The sequence below is a fragment of the Phyllopteryx taeniolatus genome, chromosome 6 (genome assembly GCF_024500385.1).
Source record: "Phyllopteryx taeniolatus isolate TA_2022b chromosome 6, UOR_Ptae_1.2, whole genome shotgun sequence".
Lineage (NCBI taxonomy): Eukaryota > Metazoa > Chordata > Actinopteri > Syngnathiformes > Syngnathidae > Phyllopteryx > Phyllopteryx taeniolatus.
This window is the reverse complement of record NC_084507.1, coordinates 19,614,493-19,628,855: the sequence shown is the minus strand read 5'-3', so window position 1 is coordinate 19,628,855 and position 14,363 is coordinate 19,614,493. Positions and strand designations below refer to the sequence as shown.

General features: G+C 36.6%; 1 protein-coding gene across 1 annotated transcript; it reads right to left on the bottom strand.

Moving 5' to 3' along the window:
* Positions 1-6,094: 6,094 nt before the first annotated feature.
* On the bottom strand, positions 6,095-12,834 carry LOC133479598 (uncharacterized protein C1orf232). Its single transcript, XM_061776785.1, has 4 exons — positions 12,479-12,834; positions 10,152-10,232; positions 9,952-10,058; positions 6,095-8,389 (listed from the first exon to the last, which is right to left on the bottom strand). The coding sequence occupies exons 1-4, from the start codon at positions 12,557-12,559 to the stop codon at positions 8,020-8,022; spliced, it is 639 nt and encodes a 212-aa protein (XP_061632769.1). The 5' UTR covers positions 12,560-12,834; the 3' UTR covers positions 6,095-8,019.
* Between the last annotated feature and the right edge of the window lie 1,529 nt (positions 12,835-14,363).

Below are 14,363 nucleotides of genomic sequence, written 5' to 3'. Positions count from 1 at the left end.
GTTTTATTTTTCCAAAAAGTTTGATTTTTAAAAAAGAAGTCACAATGTTATGGGGGGAAAAAAGTATTTTCCATGAAAGAAAGATGAAATCTTATAAGAAAAAAAGTCAGATTTTGAAGAAAGAAAAATCAAAATGAATGCTAAGAAAAACAGATCTATTTAAAAAAAAATGGAAAAAAATGTATTAAAAAACAAAATGTTACAAAAAAGTTTTTAAAAAGTCACAATCTTGTGCGAAAAAAGTATTTCAGGATTCATCATAATTTTGTTAATAGGCCTTCATATGACGACTCAGGACTAAAAAATCAGTTTGTCATTATTAAGGTTAATTGCAAGTCTTACACGAAAAAAAATATGTTACAACAAACCCCATCAAGTCATACCTCATATTAAAGGCCTTGATGAGGGCTTTCCGGATTTTGCCAGTATGCCCTTAAATTATTACACAATGACACAAAAAACTGTTTTTGGCCTAAAAATAAACTCATGGGCTATATAATTTGACTGGCAAATCAGCACAGACACTTAAATTTCATCATATAAGCTCTTTAGCGTCAGGCTCAAGGTCAAATGTGTAAATAAAAAAAAAAATTGCAATTTTCACTGGTGGTTGAATTGCATGAAATATCCGTGTGAGGGCTTTCAGCTGGGAAGTAACCTCGTACATTCCAAGGGAAGACTTAAACGTCAGTCTGAGCGGCATGTAATAGTAGTCCCCATTGAAATTACACACTGACTGTCAGACAAAGAGGAAATGATGCACACCGAACAATACAGAGGAAGTCTCGTTTAGCCTGCAGCGCAACGGGAGCGAAGACGTCAATCCTGCGGGAGGAACAAGGACCGACGCCAGGTATCTCATTGGGTGCAAAGACTGCAGGAACAGGAACAACCAGGCCTAATCGTCTCGTCTGGAAATGTTTGTCTGGAAAGGGAAATGAAATTTAGGAAATATGTGGCAATTTAATGACATTCGACACAGACCACCTAGTGTACAACAAGCTACAAGTTCATATTTAGCTCTCCAAGCCAGAAGGACCCTGCAGTAAAGCAATGTGGACACAAAGAGCATGATTTTGCTCTTTTTTTTTCTTTTTGCTTGCTCTCACGAGGCAAAAAAATACATCCGCACCACACATGAAGACTTCATAATGTTAAGGTAATGTATAGGTGACCAGTACACTGAACGGGCAATCAAAATGAAGGTTTTTAAAGTAGGGTTTTAAATTGGGCTGTTTAGCCACAGTTAGGTTTTCAAATTTGGATTACAAACTATTGTTTCAAGCCATGGTTAGGTTTGAAGTTAGGGTTTCAGATTTTGGTTTTAAGACCGAGTAATCATAGCAGGTTTAAAAGATAGAGTTAGTGTTTTAAATAGGGTTTCAAACGTACCCAGAGCCAGCTTCTGTAGCCGGGGATCGGATCGCCAAGGTCCGTGCCTTCGGCCACCGCCCAGCTCACACTGCACCCGACCCCTATGGTAACTCTACTTTAAAACGCAAAACCTAATTTGAAAGCCTAAAAAAACAAAAAAAGCCTACTTTGAAAACCTAACCCTGGCTTGACACCCTATTTTGAAACCCTAACCTGGCTTGAAACTGTATTTTGAAAAGCTCCCCTGAATGTTTGTCTTTTGTAAATGTTTCTCTCGGCACAGTTTATTATGGGAACACAGAAAATTTTGAGCTGTAAAGTAGATTACACTGAGAAGAGGAACATCTGTGCTCCTGACAAGTCAACAAAAATCGTTCATTTGATAAGACGAACCAACGCAAGTGTGTAATGTACGAAATGACACTTTGCTGGCTCATGCTTTCTACATCAGGTGTGAGTCATAGTCTTCACGTATAACGTATAAATCAAAAAGTTAAAACTATGTGTTACATGTCAATGATAACAACATGAGATATGATTAATGCGCACTTGTACTGACGTGTTTGCTCTAAAGACAAAAAAAGAAAAAAAAAACTTACAACACACCACTGAAAAAATGACATTCATTTACAGACAGCTTCGCTAACTTAGAAAGCTAACTAGCAGCTAACTAGCATGGAGTAGGAAAGGTCTCATTCAATTACTGATCAAATTGGTGACACAACAAAATTCATTTACATTTTCATTTTCAAACCTATAACATATTTTTTTGTGGCTACTACTTTCTGTGGCTTTCTAGCTACTACTTACATTAAGTTAGCCTGGTAACTCCCTGCTAGCTTGCTAGCAGTTTTCCTTCAAATTATTTTATGTTATCCCATACTTTTTATTTGGTCTTTTTTATTATTATTTAATTTCATTTGATCATTTTTAAATTATCAAAGATACTTGGCTATTTTTTGTTGTTGTTGATACATTTTCAATGTACTCTGCTTTTATTTTCTGTATTTTGTTATTTTTATTTGTTTTATTTATCTTAATTTATTTCTATTACTTTTATTATAACTTAGGTCTACTTTATTTTTATATTTTATAAACATGTTTTTAATACATTTAAAAAATACTAGAACCATGATAATACGCGTAAAAATGACTTAACTGACTTAACTATCATAAAAGATTAAAGAGACGTTAACCAAATAAAAGTGAAATAAAGTAAAACTACTCAGCCACCCAAGGGAAGAGGTAGCCATACAGTTTAACCTAGCGATGTTTAACAGGTATTGCTGGAATTAACAGTGGTGATAATCATTTTTGTACATGCATCCATCCATCCATTTTCTGAGCCGGTTATCCTCACAAGGGTCGCGGGAGTGCTGGAGCCTATCCCAGCTATCATCGGGCAGGAGGCGGGGTACACCCTGAACTGGTTGCCAGCCAATCGCAGGGCACATACAAACAAACAACCATCCGCACTCACATTCACACCGGGCAATTTAGAGTCTTCAATTAACCTACCACGCATGTTTTTGGGATGTGGGAGGAAACCGGAGTGCCCGGAGAAAACCCATGGAGGCACGGGGAGAACATGCAAACTCAACACAGGAGGCGCCAGGGATTGAACCCAGGTCCACAGAACTGTGAGGCAGACGCTCTAACCAGGTATGCACCCTGCCACCCCACGAAAAACAAAAATTTTAAACGTGTTTTTTTTAAGTAGAATGGCACTACAGTATTATGCTTTATAAAACATACAGTAATAATGTAATTCTACTCCTTCTGGGGGTCCATTTTTGTACAGAGAAGCCAAATCCTTTCTTATGTCAGAGTAATTTTTAATAACATTTTCTGTATTAGATTTTTCTAATATTATTATATTTTTTCCTTTTCTACTTCTTTTTGTTTGTTTGTTTGTTTTATTTTTTCAGTTTTCTGTTTTTGTTATCAATCATTTTTAATTGTATTCTTTTTTATTTGGTTCATATTTCAGTTTTTAATTTATTTGTATCATATTTCTCGATTTGCCATAAGATAATCAGGCATCACATTTTTTTTACATTATTTCCGTTTCGAATACATCAAGTATTTTGGAAATATTCTAAAAATACTACAATCACAATAATGAATGTAAATATGTCTGAGTTTGAAGAGAATTTAACCACAAAACTAAAATAAAGTAAAACCACTCAATCACTCGAGGAAACAGGAAGCGATACTGTCACCTAGTGACGTTTTATATGTATCGCATTAATACTGATAATAATAATCAGCCAAATTCCATTTCCTAGGGTTATCATCACACATCACACCAAAAACTAAGAAAAAGTGTTTTTTTGCCATGTTATAGGCAAGTGTGCATGTGTGCGTGTGCCTTAGTGCCTGTGTGAGTACTTTCCAGATGTGATGTGAGTCACCACCGCCACCAGACATCTCTGTCTACACGTGTGACTTCTTGTGTGTGCGTGTGTGTGTATGTGTGTGTGTGTGTGTGCAACTGTCCTCCCCGCCTCGCTTGTAATCTGACTTTTTTTTTTTTTCCGACAAAACAAGACAAGGTGCCAAAAAGATAACACCCGCCGGCTCACTTTCATCCACACCTTTTTCCACCTTGGCTAATTTAACAAGAGCGATGATGACATCACACCGACATCTTCAACACAGAAGTCCCCTAAATGGTTGTTCAGTTTGTGGGTGAGTCGACACCAAAATAAACACGTTTTTGGCATCAGGCTGTGTCTGGGTTCCAACATCAGTAAGGAGGGGGGGGGGGGGGGTCATGTTATGGTGACACAAAGAGCTAAACAGAAGCCAAAATGGCAAACACAAACACACACCTGTTGGTAAGAAGGGTGTGAAACCATTTTCCCCCTAGAGAATAAAAAGCTTGCCTCGTGTGAAAAAAATATTTATTTGACATTAATCTTTTTATTTTGACATGTTATGTATTTTTTTAGATTATATGAAACTTAAAGGTTTAAAAAAATACTTATTTTATTATATTAATTATTTATTATTCTTTTATTCTGCTTTTCATTTTATTTTCTATTTTTTTTACATTAATCATTTTTTTATTTGGTCACAGAAGGTAGTCACTTTTTAAACATGATGATAAACCTAAATATTTATGATTACTTACTACATAATTATTTTTAATGTTTTATTCTATTTAAAATTTTATTTTGTGTATTTTTTTTGTCATTTTTATTTCATTCTTTTTTTTAATTGATTGTTTTATTTGGCCTTGTCAGGTAATCAGGTATTGTAATTTATTTGTATATGATTGTCCAATTGTGAAAATATTTTAAAATACATAAACATACTTAACGAGTTAATTATGTGATAAACTATTTTACTTTTCTTGTTGTTTGTCTGCTTTTAATTGTTGTATTTTATTATTTATTGTTTTTTCTGTCCTCTTATATCTTATATATATTATTCTGTACAATGTTTTATTTAGCCCTGTGGGGGGAAAAAAAATAATGAAACAAATTTCAACATGATCAAAGACACTTGAAAACTAGTTTAATTTTGTAATTTTCTGCACGTCATCAGACTGTCATTATTATTTTATTGTGTATTGTACTTGAGCTCATTACATGTAGTCAGACATCAATAAAATGATGTGAACCAGAAAAGGGAGCATTGTTTTGGATTACTGTACACGAAAGAGAGTCAAAGAAGAGGATGTGGGTGGTGTATCCGCTCCAATGGGTTCAATCAGCGACAACAAACCGGAGTGAGATCAGTCACGCTAGAAGAACAAATGAATAATGAACAATCCAAGAATAAATAGGCCTGCCTGCCTGCCTGACTGACTTTATGAAGAATAGCGAACACAGTGCAAAGGCAAATGACTCCCCCTGGTGGGCAGAGGAACCGCAGCCAAACTATGGTTGCCAATGTCTAAAACTGTGATTAAGGGGGGGGGGAAATAATCCATAAATAACATAAAAAGCACGCCCGCGACCCTAGTGAGGAGAAGCGGCTCAGAAATTGGATGGATGGATGGAAGGATATATACATATACTGTAATGTAGAAATATAAAATAAAAATAAAAAAATATTTGAAAATAATTTAAATTAAATATTTCCTCTTTAAAAAAGTAAAAACTAACCAAATAATGCATTAACTATTTTTATATAGGTAATAATTTAACGGAAATAACATGAATAAAAAAGTACAACTAAATATATTGAACAATACAAAAATTAAGATATAATTAATAATAATAATAATTAATAACTGGGCCGACTGGTTAGAGCGTCTGCCACACAGTTCTGAGGAGCGGGGTTCATTTACAGGGCCTTATAAAATAAAGTAAAATATAGAATCATTAAGGCGGCACGGTGGCCGACTGGTTAGAGCGTCAGCCTCACAGTTCTGAGGTGCGGGGTTCAATCCCCGTCCCCGCCTGTGTGGAGTTTGCATGTTCTCCCCGTGCCTGCGTGGGTTTTCTCCGGGCACTCTGGTTTCCTCCCACATCCCAAAAACATGCATTAATTGGAGACTCTAAATTGCCCGTAGGCATGACTGTGAGTGCGAATGGTTGTTAGTTTCTATGTGCCCTGCGATTGGCTGGCAACCAGTTCAGGGTGTACCCCGCCTCCTGCCCGATGACAGCTGGGATAGGCTCCAAGCACGCCCGCGACCCTAGTGAGGAGAAGCGGCTCAGAAAATGGATGGATGGATGGATAGAATCATTAAAAAAAAAACTGGAAATGTGGAGGGATTGTCTTTATTATACAGATTTTTGTATATTTTCTAATCACTGACTGAATGAAATGATGACATCATTCAGTCAGTCATTCCTTAGATTGTACATAAATAGTAGAAACACATCTATTCCAACAGACGGGAAAAAAACAGAAAAAAACACACAATTCAACAGACACAAGACAAACAAGAAAAAAATCTCAAACAGTTCCAAATGATTTGAGTTGCTGTTCGTTAACAAAGTCAAACAATGGCGGCTCATGAGCAAACTTTCAACTGTTAAACTGACACTAATCCACCTTTAATCTCTTAATCTTGTTTCTACTAAAGGGAAAATTAGCTGTAGTTGGGTGCCAAATTTTAAGAAGCACTTTAGGCGAGCCACATAAGAAGAAAAAATCCATTTATCATCATTTCATCCCAATTTTTTACATTCCTGAGTACTTCTTAAATGTCAAAATAAGACTGCTCTCATCAAAATGTACAAACAATAAAACACTCAATCTTGTTCATCATTAATGATGAAAGATGTCATATCCGTGGGGACAAAACTCTTTGTGATGCTGGCTGGATTGAGTTTGCGCGTAATATGCTGACCTCGCCTGATGTCACGTATGACGACATTTTAGGGGGGGAATTCCGAATGAGACGACCTTAACACTCCATAGAACGACCCAAAAAAGAATTCCATGAATGCCATCTGAACTAGGGTCTCATGAAATAAGATTTTTTTGTGTGCAATTCGGAGGAAAAATTTACCTATTGCTACAATTCCAAATCAAACAATTTGAACACACTGAAGCAAAACAAAAAAACAAAAAACAAAAACAAAGTAAGGCTTCAATTCCAAATTGGACGGACTTATTGCCCCAAAGAAAGACAAAAATCCCAGAAGTAAGTCCTTCCTCGCTCGCTGAACTGAGGTTGCGCGTAATTTGCTAACATCTCGAACAATGTCATGAATTCTGGCAGGCTCGAGTGACCTAAAAACTATATATTCCACAAATTTAGGCGGTAGAAATCCCACTTAGATTACCGCAACACTTCAAAAAGACACACACACAAAAAACTAAATCCGTCGATGCTCACTGTACTGAGTTTGTGCATAATCTACTAACTTTTTGTCTGACTGATGTTTTGTGTGACTTCAAAAGCATATTTTTGCCTGAAATGTTTGTATATTCACAATTGAATTTGACTTAACACCCCAGAGAAAGTAAAAAAAAAATAAGTTAAATACATCTCTTGATGTTGAGGTCTTTGCGCCGAAAGCTAGGATTTCAACTGATATCATGCGTTATGGCTTTTTTAATGTTTTTTTCCCCCTGCAAATTCCAAATTACAAGATAAAATAACACCACAAAGAAAGATAAATTACCTCGATGCTTGCATAACTGAAGCCTTATACCATTAGCTAACATTTTACCTGACATCATGCATGGAAGTTTTATTATTATTATTATTTTTGCAATTTTGGAGACAAGAGATTTGACGTTTCCTCCCATTGATCATTATGGGGAATGTCAACAAAACAGATGAACTAACTGCTCTTAGTGTAGTTTGTTTACATTCAAGCTTCAGCTCGCAGACAACGCTAGTGACCTCATGCATGCTGTGATCGCGAGATTACGGATTCAGCATCAGCGTAGCCTGAGGAGACTTCATTCATGTTCCTCTCTCTCTCATGAAATAACAACTTCACACAACATGAAGACTGTGAAATGAGAGAGAATCAAAAAATGAAAAATAAATGCATACAAAAATGAAACATTTGAAAAAAAAAATTTCAGTTGAAAAATACTTGCAAATAGGTGAATTGCAAGTACCGAACAGCAAATATGTGGGGGTTTACTGTATACGTGTGTTTTCTTTACTGCTGTAATACCTGAATTTCCCCAGTGGAAATTAATAAAGGATATGTTCAACTTCTCTTAGTTGCTCTTGGCCGGGCTGGTTCTCCTGAGCTCGGCCAGTTTGCTGGTGACAAAATTCCATTTGTAGGCGGCGTCCTCGCCTGCCCCTCGTCCTCCCAGCGTGACGTATTTGGAGAAGCTGTTGCTGTCGTCGCTCTCCCGCCGCTCCTCCTCCTCCTCCGCCACGCCGTCCATTTCCATCGAATCGGACTGACCCGGACGCGCATCCTCTTCTTCCTCCTCCTTGGCCTCATTTTCTTCCGTCGGCTTATGGGCAACGACGCCGGCCTCCGCTTGCTTCTTGGCAGCCCAGTTGGCGGCGAAGCTATCCCAGAATCCACTGCGCCGAGCGGGCCGGGAAGGCTCCTGTGGCTTTACTGCAAGTGGACTGACATACATACATAAATAAACAAATTATTGGATTTTTTTTGTAATTTTTATTGTTTTATAGGTTTGATTTTTGTTTTCTAAGTCAAAGTTGTTTCAATGATTCTATATTCTGTATTTTACTATTTTACTTATTTGAAATATTTTTGTGCATATTTTTAAATGTTTATTTTAAATTAATCTTTTGTAAATTATTATTTGATTATATTCATTTATCATTATTTTTATGTCTTGTTTTATATATACTGTATTCTTGTTTTCTAATATTGCCTTTTTAAAATTCATGTTGTTTTTTTTGTATATGTTTTGATGTTTTATATATACTTTATTTAATTTGATCTTTTTTTACGTTTTTCTAAAATTGCATATTTTTCTAATCATATTATTTAATAATAATTTGTAAGTTTTATGTTTTGTGTACATTTGTTTTTTAAATGTTATTATTTAGTCCATTTTTATACTCTTGCTATATAAACAATTCATACACATTAATATGTATTGTTTTGTGCCTTTTGAATGTCAACGGAGGACACTATTGTTGTTGAAGCTTTGTAGGTCGACTTCTTTCCCATTCTGCCTTGAAGTACTTCAGTTGTTGAATTTTGCACTTCATAATGCGGCACATATTTTCAATGGGAGACAGGTCTGGACTGCTGCCAGACCAGTCTAGTACTCGTACTCTTTTACTACGAAGTCACGCTGTTGTGACACGTGCAGAATGTGACTTTGCATGGTCTTGCTGAAAAAAGCAGGGATATCCCTGAAAAAAACCTTGCTTGGATGGCAGCATTTATTGCTCCAAAACCTGTATGTACCTTTCAGAATTCATGGTGACTTCACAGATGTACAAGTGATCCATGACTTGGGCACTAACACACCCACATACCATCACAGATGCTGGCTTTTGAAGTTTGGGTTGATAATAATCCGGATGGTCCTTTTCTTCTTTGGCCCGGAGGACACGACGTCCATGAATTCCCAAAACAATTTGAAATGTTAAACTTTTGGAATATTTGCTCACGCAGTTGTTCACAAAAGTGGTGATAGTCACCCCACCCTTGCTTGTGAACAAACGAGCCTTTCAGGGAGGCTCCTTTTATACCCAATCATGACCTGTTTCCAATTAACCTGTTCACCTGTGGAATGCTCCAAACAGATATTTTTTGGGGAGCATTTCTCAACTTTCCCAGTTTTTTGTTGCCCCTGTCCCAGGTTTTTGGAAACATCTTGCAGCCATCCAATTCAAAATGAGAGAATATTTGTCAAAAACAATACATTTCATCAGTTTAAACATTAAATATATTGCCTTTGTAGTGAATTCAATTCAATATAGGTTGATTTGCAAATGTATTCAGTTTTTTGTTTTTTTTTACATTTTACACAACGTCCCAACGTCATTGAAATTGGGGTTTGTACAGTATATAACTTATTCCTGTTTATTTTGTAATTTTACTACTATATCGTCCCCCACACTCTTAAAAATATATTCAAGATTTAAATACGTTCAACAATGAGACTCATAAATAAACATGTATACACACACACACGGTGTAGTCCACTCACTGGTCAGCGACTGGAGGACTTTCTGTCTCTTGCAGTAGTTGGTGCTCGTCATCTTTATTGAAGAGAGCTGACAGTCTGTTCCAGCTCTTGGCCCCTGCCCCTTGCATCTGGACACAAAGACACACACACACACACACACACACACACACTGGGTCAAAGGGAAGCAGGTTCGTTCACGTATGAGATGACATCTGGCATACTTTACGGGCCAGCTGGGAAACTGCGTTCTGGCCTTCGTCTTGTTGGGCTGGACTCATCACGTCTTCTTCCACCTCGCTCACCTGAACACACACGCGCAAAGTCACATTTGTGCATGGTACGCCATCCAGTGGCTTTAGTGGGTACTACATGTGTTCCCTCCAACGATGACGATCTACAGTGGATATTAAAAGTCTACACACTCTTGTTCAAATGCCAGGTTTTTGTGATATAATCTTTTTTTTTTTCAATTTTTAGTGTGACTTACAGTATAACCTGTGCAACTCAATGGGGGGGGGACGAAATATTTTAGTTGGTATTTGTGAATTTATTTCATAAAACTCTGAATGTGGCTTGAGTTTTAAACAGTGGCTCTCCGGTCAATATTTTTTGTATCCTCAAACAATTCGGTGACATACCAAATGTATGAGTTACGGTTATGCATGGAAGTTTCTTTTTCTGCGAAGAAGAGCCCAATGGACCTTATGTGAGTCATTGCTGCCATGTTAAAGTCATATAGTCAAAAAAGCCAACTGTACCAGAGCTATACAAATGAGTAACTGCACTACACTAACCTACAGTGTATATATAAAAAAATAATAATCACGGCGCACTGAATCCGCAATATGTGAACCGCAATATAGCGAGAGCTTACTGTACAGTTTCTTGTTTTCCTTACAACTTATTTTTGTGCAATAAACACAAGTGAGACTACACTGGAAAAGGTGATGGGTCGTAAATTGTGTAGTCAGAAAGTGGGTGTTTGCAAAGGCACTAACAGAGGAAGCAACATATGTGCCACAAGCCCTAGCTGGTCATTGCAGGAATAAAGTGAGCACTACCATCTTTGTAATATATTCATTTTGTACAGCTCCAGTATTGTATCTCATTAGATTAGATTACAGTGCACAGAGAAGTGCGAGTGCACCTCATGTTGCGGGTGGCCACTGAGATTTCTCGACTAAAACTGGGTAAAAGTGGATTAAAAAAAAAAAAAAAAAGAGATTTTAGTTACTAAATCTTTTATATTTTATGCTTTTATTTAATTGTTTTTAATTAAAAGGTATTTTAATCATTTTTAAAAAATAATTGTTTAAAATATCTATTCAAGGGATGCTTTGGGTTCCCGGTCAAAAAAGGGGTAAAATCTTATTTATATGAGATATGCTCTATTTTTTTTAATGAAAATATGATTGCTTGATTGATTGATTGAAGAATCCAATTACTCAATCAATTGATTAATTGAATTCTTTTTTTTAGATCAACAACTACCACACTCAAAACAACCATAAAAATCAAGCACTTTACCTATATAATATTCATATAAATGTCTTTATTGTCCAATTTAATAATAACATATTTATACTGAAACTACTTCCTCCTCATATTTCTTTTTTAAACTGGGTGATGTTTGGACATTGTTTCAGCTCCACACTCCATCTGTTTATAACATCACTCCATTATTTGACATGCAAATACAGTTATGTATTTATTTATTTATTTATTATTGTAGTGCTGCATTTTTGGACCCTAAAGTTTGCCATTGCTCTTATTTTATACCTCCACCTTGCCTCTCTTTCTTGAAACATTTTCAGTCAATTGCTTGGTAATCAATTATTCCTGGCTTTGTAAAGAAGTTGTCCTGATTGAAATTCCACAATATCATAATTTTTTATTATTTCACAAATAGCTGATTAGTCTCTTCATAATAACGTTCCTTATGGACTACGCTAATGGCTCTTTGTTTTTGTATAATAATTTCAATGTACTTTTTGTATTTATTTTAATATCTGTTTACAAACAAGGATTGAGGTCAATTTTAAGATATCTGCAGGGGCTAGTTATGTCTGTCCTTAAATGAGGCCAAAAGTGAGACCTGCGAGACGCAAGGTCTGAATTGCGCCACTGAGAACTAGAGTGGGCTAACTCAATTTTTGTCATTTTGCGGGAGCGTGATTTAAAGTTTTAAAGCTGCCGTCCAACGACTAACGCCAAATGTGTAGTGCAATAGTGGTCCAAGTCCAAACATCTGTCAAATCTATCAATATTACATGAGAGATGATAAATAACATTCACTCATACGAACATGCAAATGTATGTAAAGGCACCCAAGCTAAAAAAGTGATTAGTGAAATAATGAACTGTTAAAATTGGAACTAAACATTGATTCGGACGATTATTAACTTAACTCAAAAACAACCAAAATGGAGTCAGCCCACTCTAGTAGTCAGTGGCTCCATTGTGCACAATGTTGTTTAGCCATAAAGAGTTTGATATGGAGGCCATCCTAACCCTAGTAATCGTTCACTTAGAAAGCCAACGTCATTACCTCTTCAGCCGAGTCGTCCACATACTCCGGGTTGAGCGTCTTCATGACTTTGCTCTTATAAAGTCTCCACAACGGATTCATGCTGGCTTAGTTGGACACTTGTGCTCTGACTTTACTTCCTGCGCTCTGTTTACCTCGTCCTCTTTTTCCTTCCTTTTTCCTCTTCATCAAGTGGTCAGCAGCAGCTTAGAAGCAGGCCCGGACACGGCGTCACCACCGCAGCATCAGGGGAGCCGGCACAGGTGAAGCACACGCACACGTCCACGCACACACACAGTGAGTGAGTGAGTGAGTGAGTGAGTGAGTGAGTGAGTGAGTGATCGTCACAGTTGAGGACGCCTGCCTGGGTTACCTGGAAACAGGTGTGGATTTCCTCATGCATATTTCATAGAGTCTCTCTTCCATTGCCACAGCTCCATTGTCAGACACAACTGGCTCCAGTAACACATAGTTTTATTTTATTTTTTTTACTTTATGTCATTTATTTTATTATTTAATTTGCCATCTGACATGCCAGACATGCTTTTTTATTATGAATCTGCTGTCACCCATGCAACATTTGTAAACACAGATACTGACTTTTGAATGATTTTATTTTGTTGGCTCATTTATTTTATTTTTTTATTTCAATTAGCTGGCTCCACACACCAAACAGACACAATTTTTTTTAATGTAATTTGTTTTATTTATTTATTTTTTTAAACCTCATTTGGTGTCTCACATATAACAGGTGTACACACTTTCATGGTATTTATTCATTTTGCTGGCTCAATTATTTTATAACACACACAAACACACACGCACGCAACACACACATTTTTTAGTTTCATTTTAAAATTGTATTATCCGTCTCACATACAAGACATGCAAACACACCCTACTAACTTCTTTTTATTATTACACTATAATGACACTTTTTATTATTTTTGTTGTTGTTGTTGGCTGATTTATTTTCTTTGAACACATTTTTACTTTTATTTCAATTGAGTGGCCCCAGGAACTCACATGTTATTTTGATTTAACCCTAACAACGATAATAAACGTACTGTTGAATTTATATCTCTTCAGTATATTGCTTAATATTCAAGTGTGGTACACAGGTTCCCTGTAGCGCATAGCTTTCAAACTCAAGGCCCGGGGCCAGATGCGGCCCGCCACATCATTTCATGTGGCCCGCGAAAGCAAATCATGCTTGTCAACGTCCGTGATTTTTGCTAAAATCTGTACCCAAATTCCAAATGGTCATAATAATAAACAATAATATTGAGATATTGCATTTTTCTCTTACCAAAACCTTCTTCTACAGTAACTTAAAAAATACTTGAACAAACTATGAACCTTGATTTCAAAACTAGTTATCCCTCAATTTGTTGTGTAATGGTAATAATATGTTTTGGTGATGATTAAACATTAATATGAATGAATGAATGAATGGTTTCACTGTTCTAACGGCCCTCTGGGGGAAATCATAACTTCAATGCGGCCCGAGACAAAAAAAGAGTTTGCGATCTCTGTAGTGGCATGCGAAAGAATCGCTGCCCACAGTTCAGTTTTTATTTCAATTCTAAATTCAATATGTTTGCATTTAATTGAATCTGTAAGAACTGTTTCTGATGAACACAGCTACGCTGCTTTATTTTAAATTTGGTCATGATGGTACCTGGAGAACTAAGTCGAGTGAAGTATTTTATTGAGGTGGGACTTGCTGTCACAATTTTGAGAACCCCTGCTCTGTAAAACTATCGTGTGTGTGTGTACAGGCATTGACTTGATGTTTAACCCTGACCTACTGTGAGGATGTTTAAGGTGAGCATGAATTATGGATGCACACACACACACGCACACACACACACGCGCACACACACACACACGTACACGCTTTCTT

Bases quoted from the DNA above. Each gene is read 5' to 3' on its own strand.
- LOC133479598 (XM_061776785.1), bottom strand. From the start codon at position 12,559: ATGAATCCGTTGTGGAGACTTTATAAGAGCAAAGTCATGAAGACGCTC. The intron at 10,233-12,478 runs GTAATGACGTTG...GTGTGTGTTCAG, and splicing joins TGGACGACTCGGCTGAAGAG to GTGAGCGAGGTGGAAGAAGA. The intron at 10,059-10,151 runs GTATGCCAGATG...CTTTGTGTCCAG, and splicing joins TTTCCCAGCTGGCCCGTAAA to ATGCAAGGGGCAGGGGCCAA.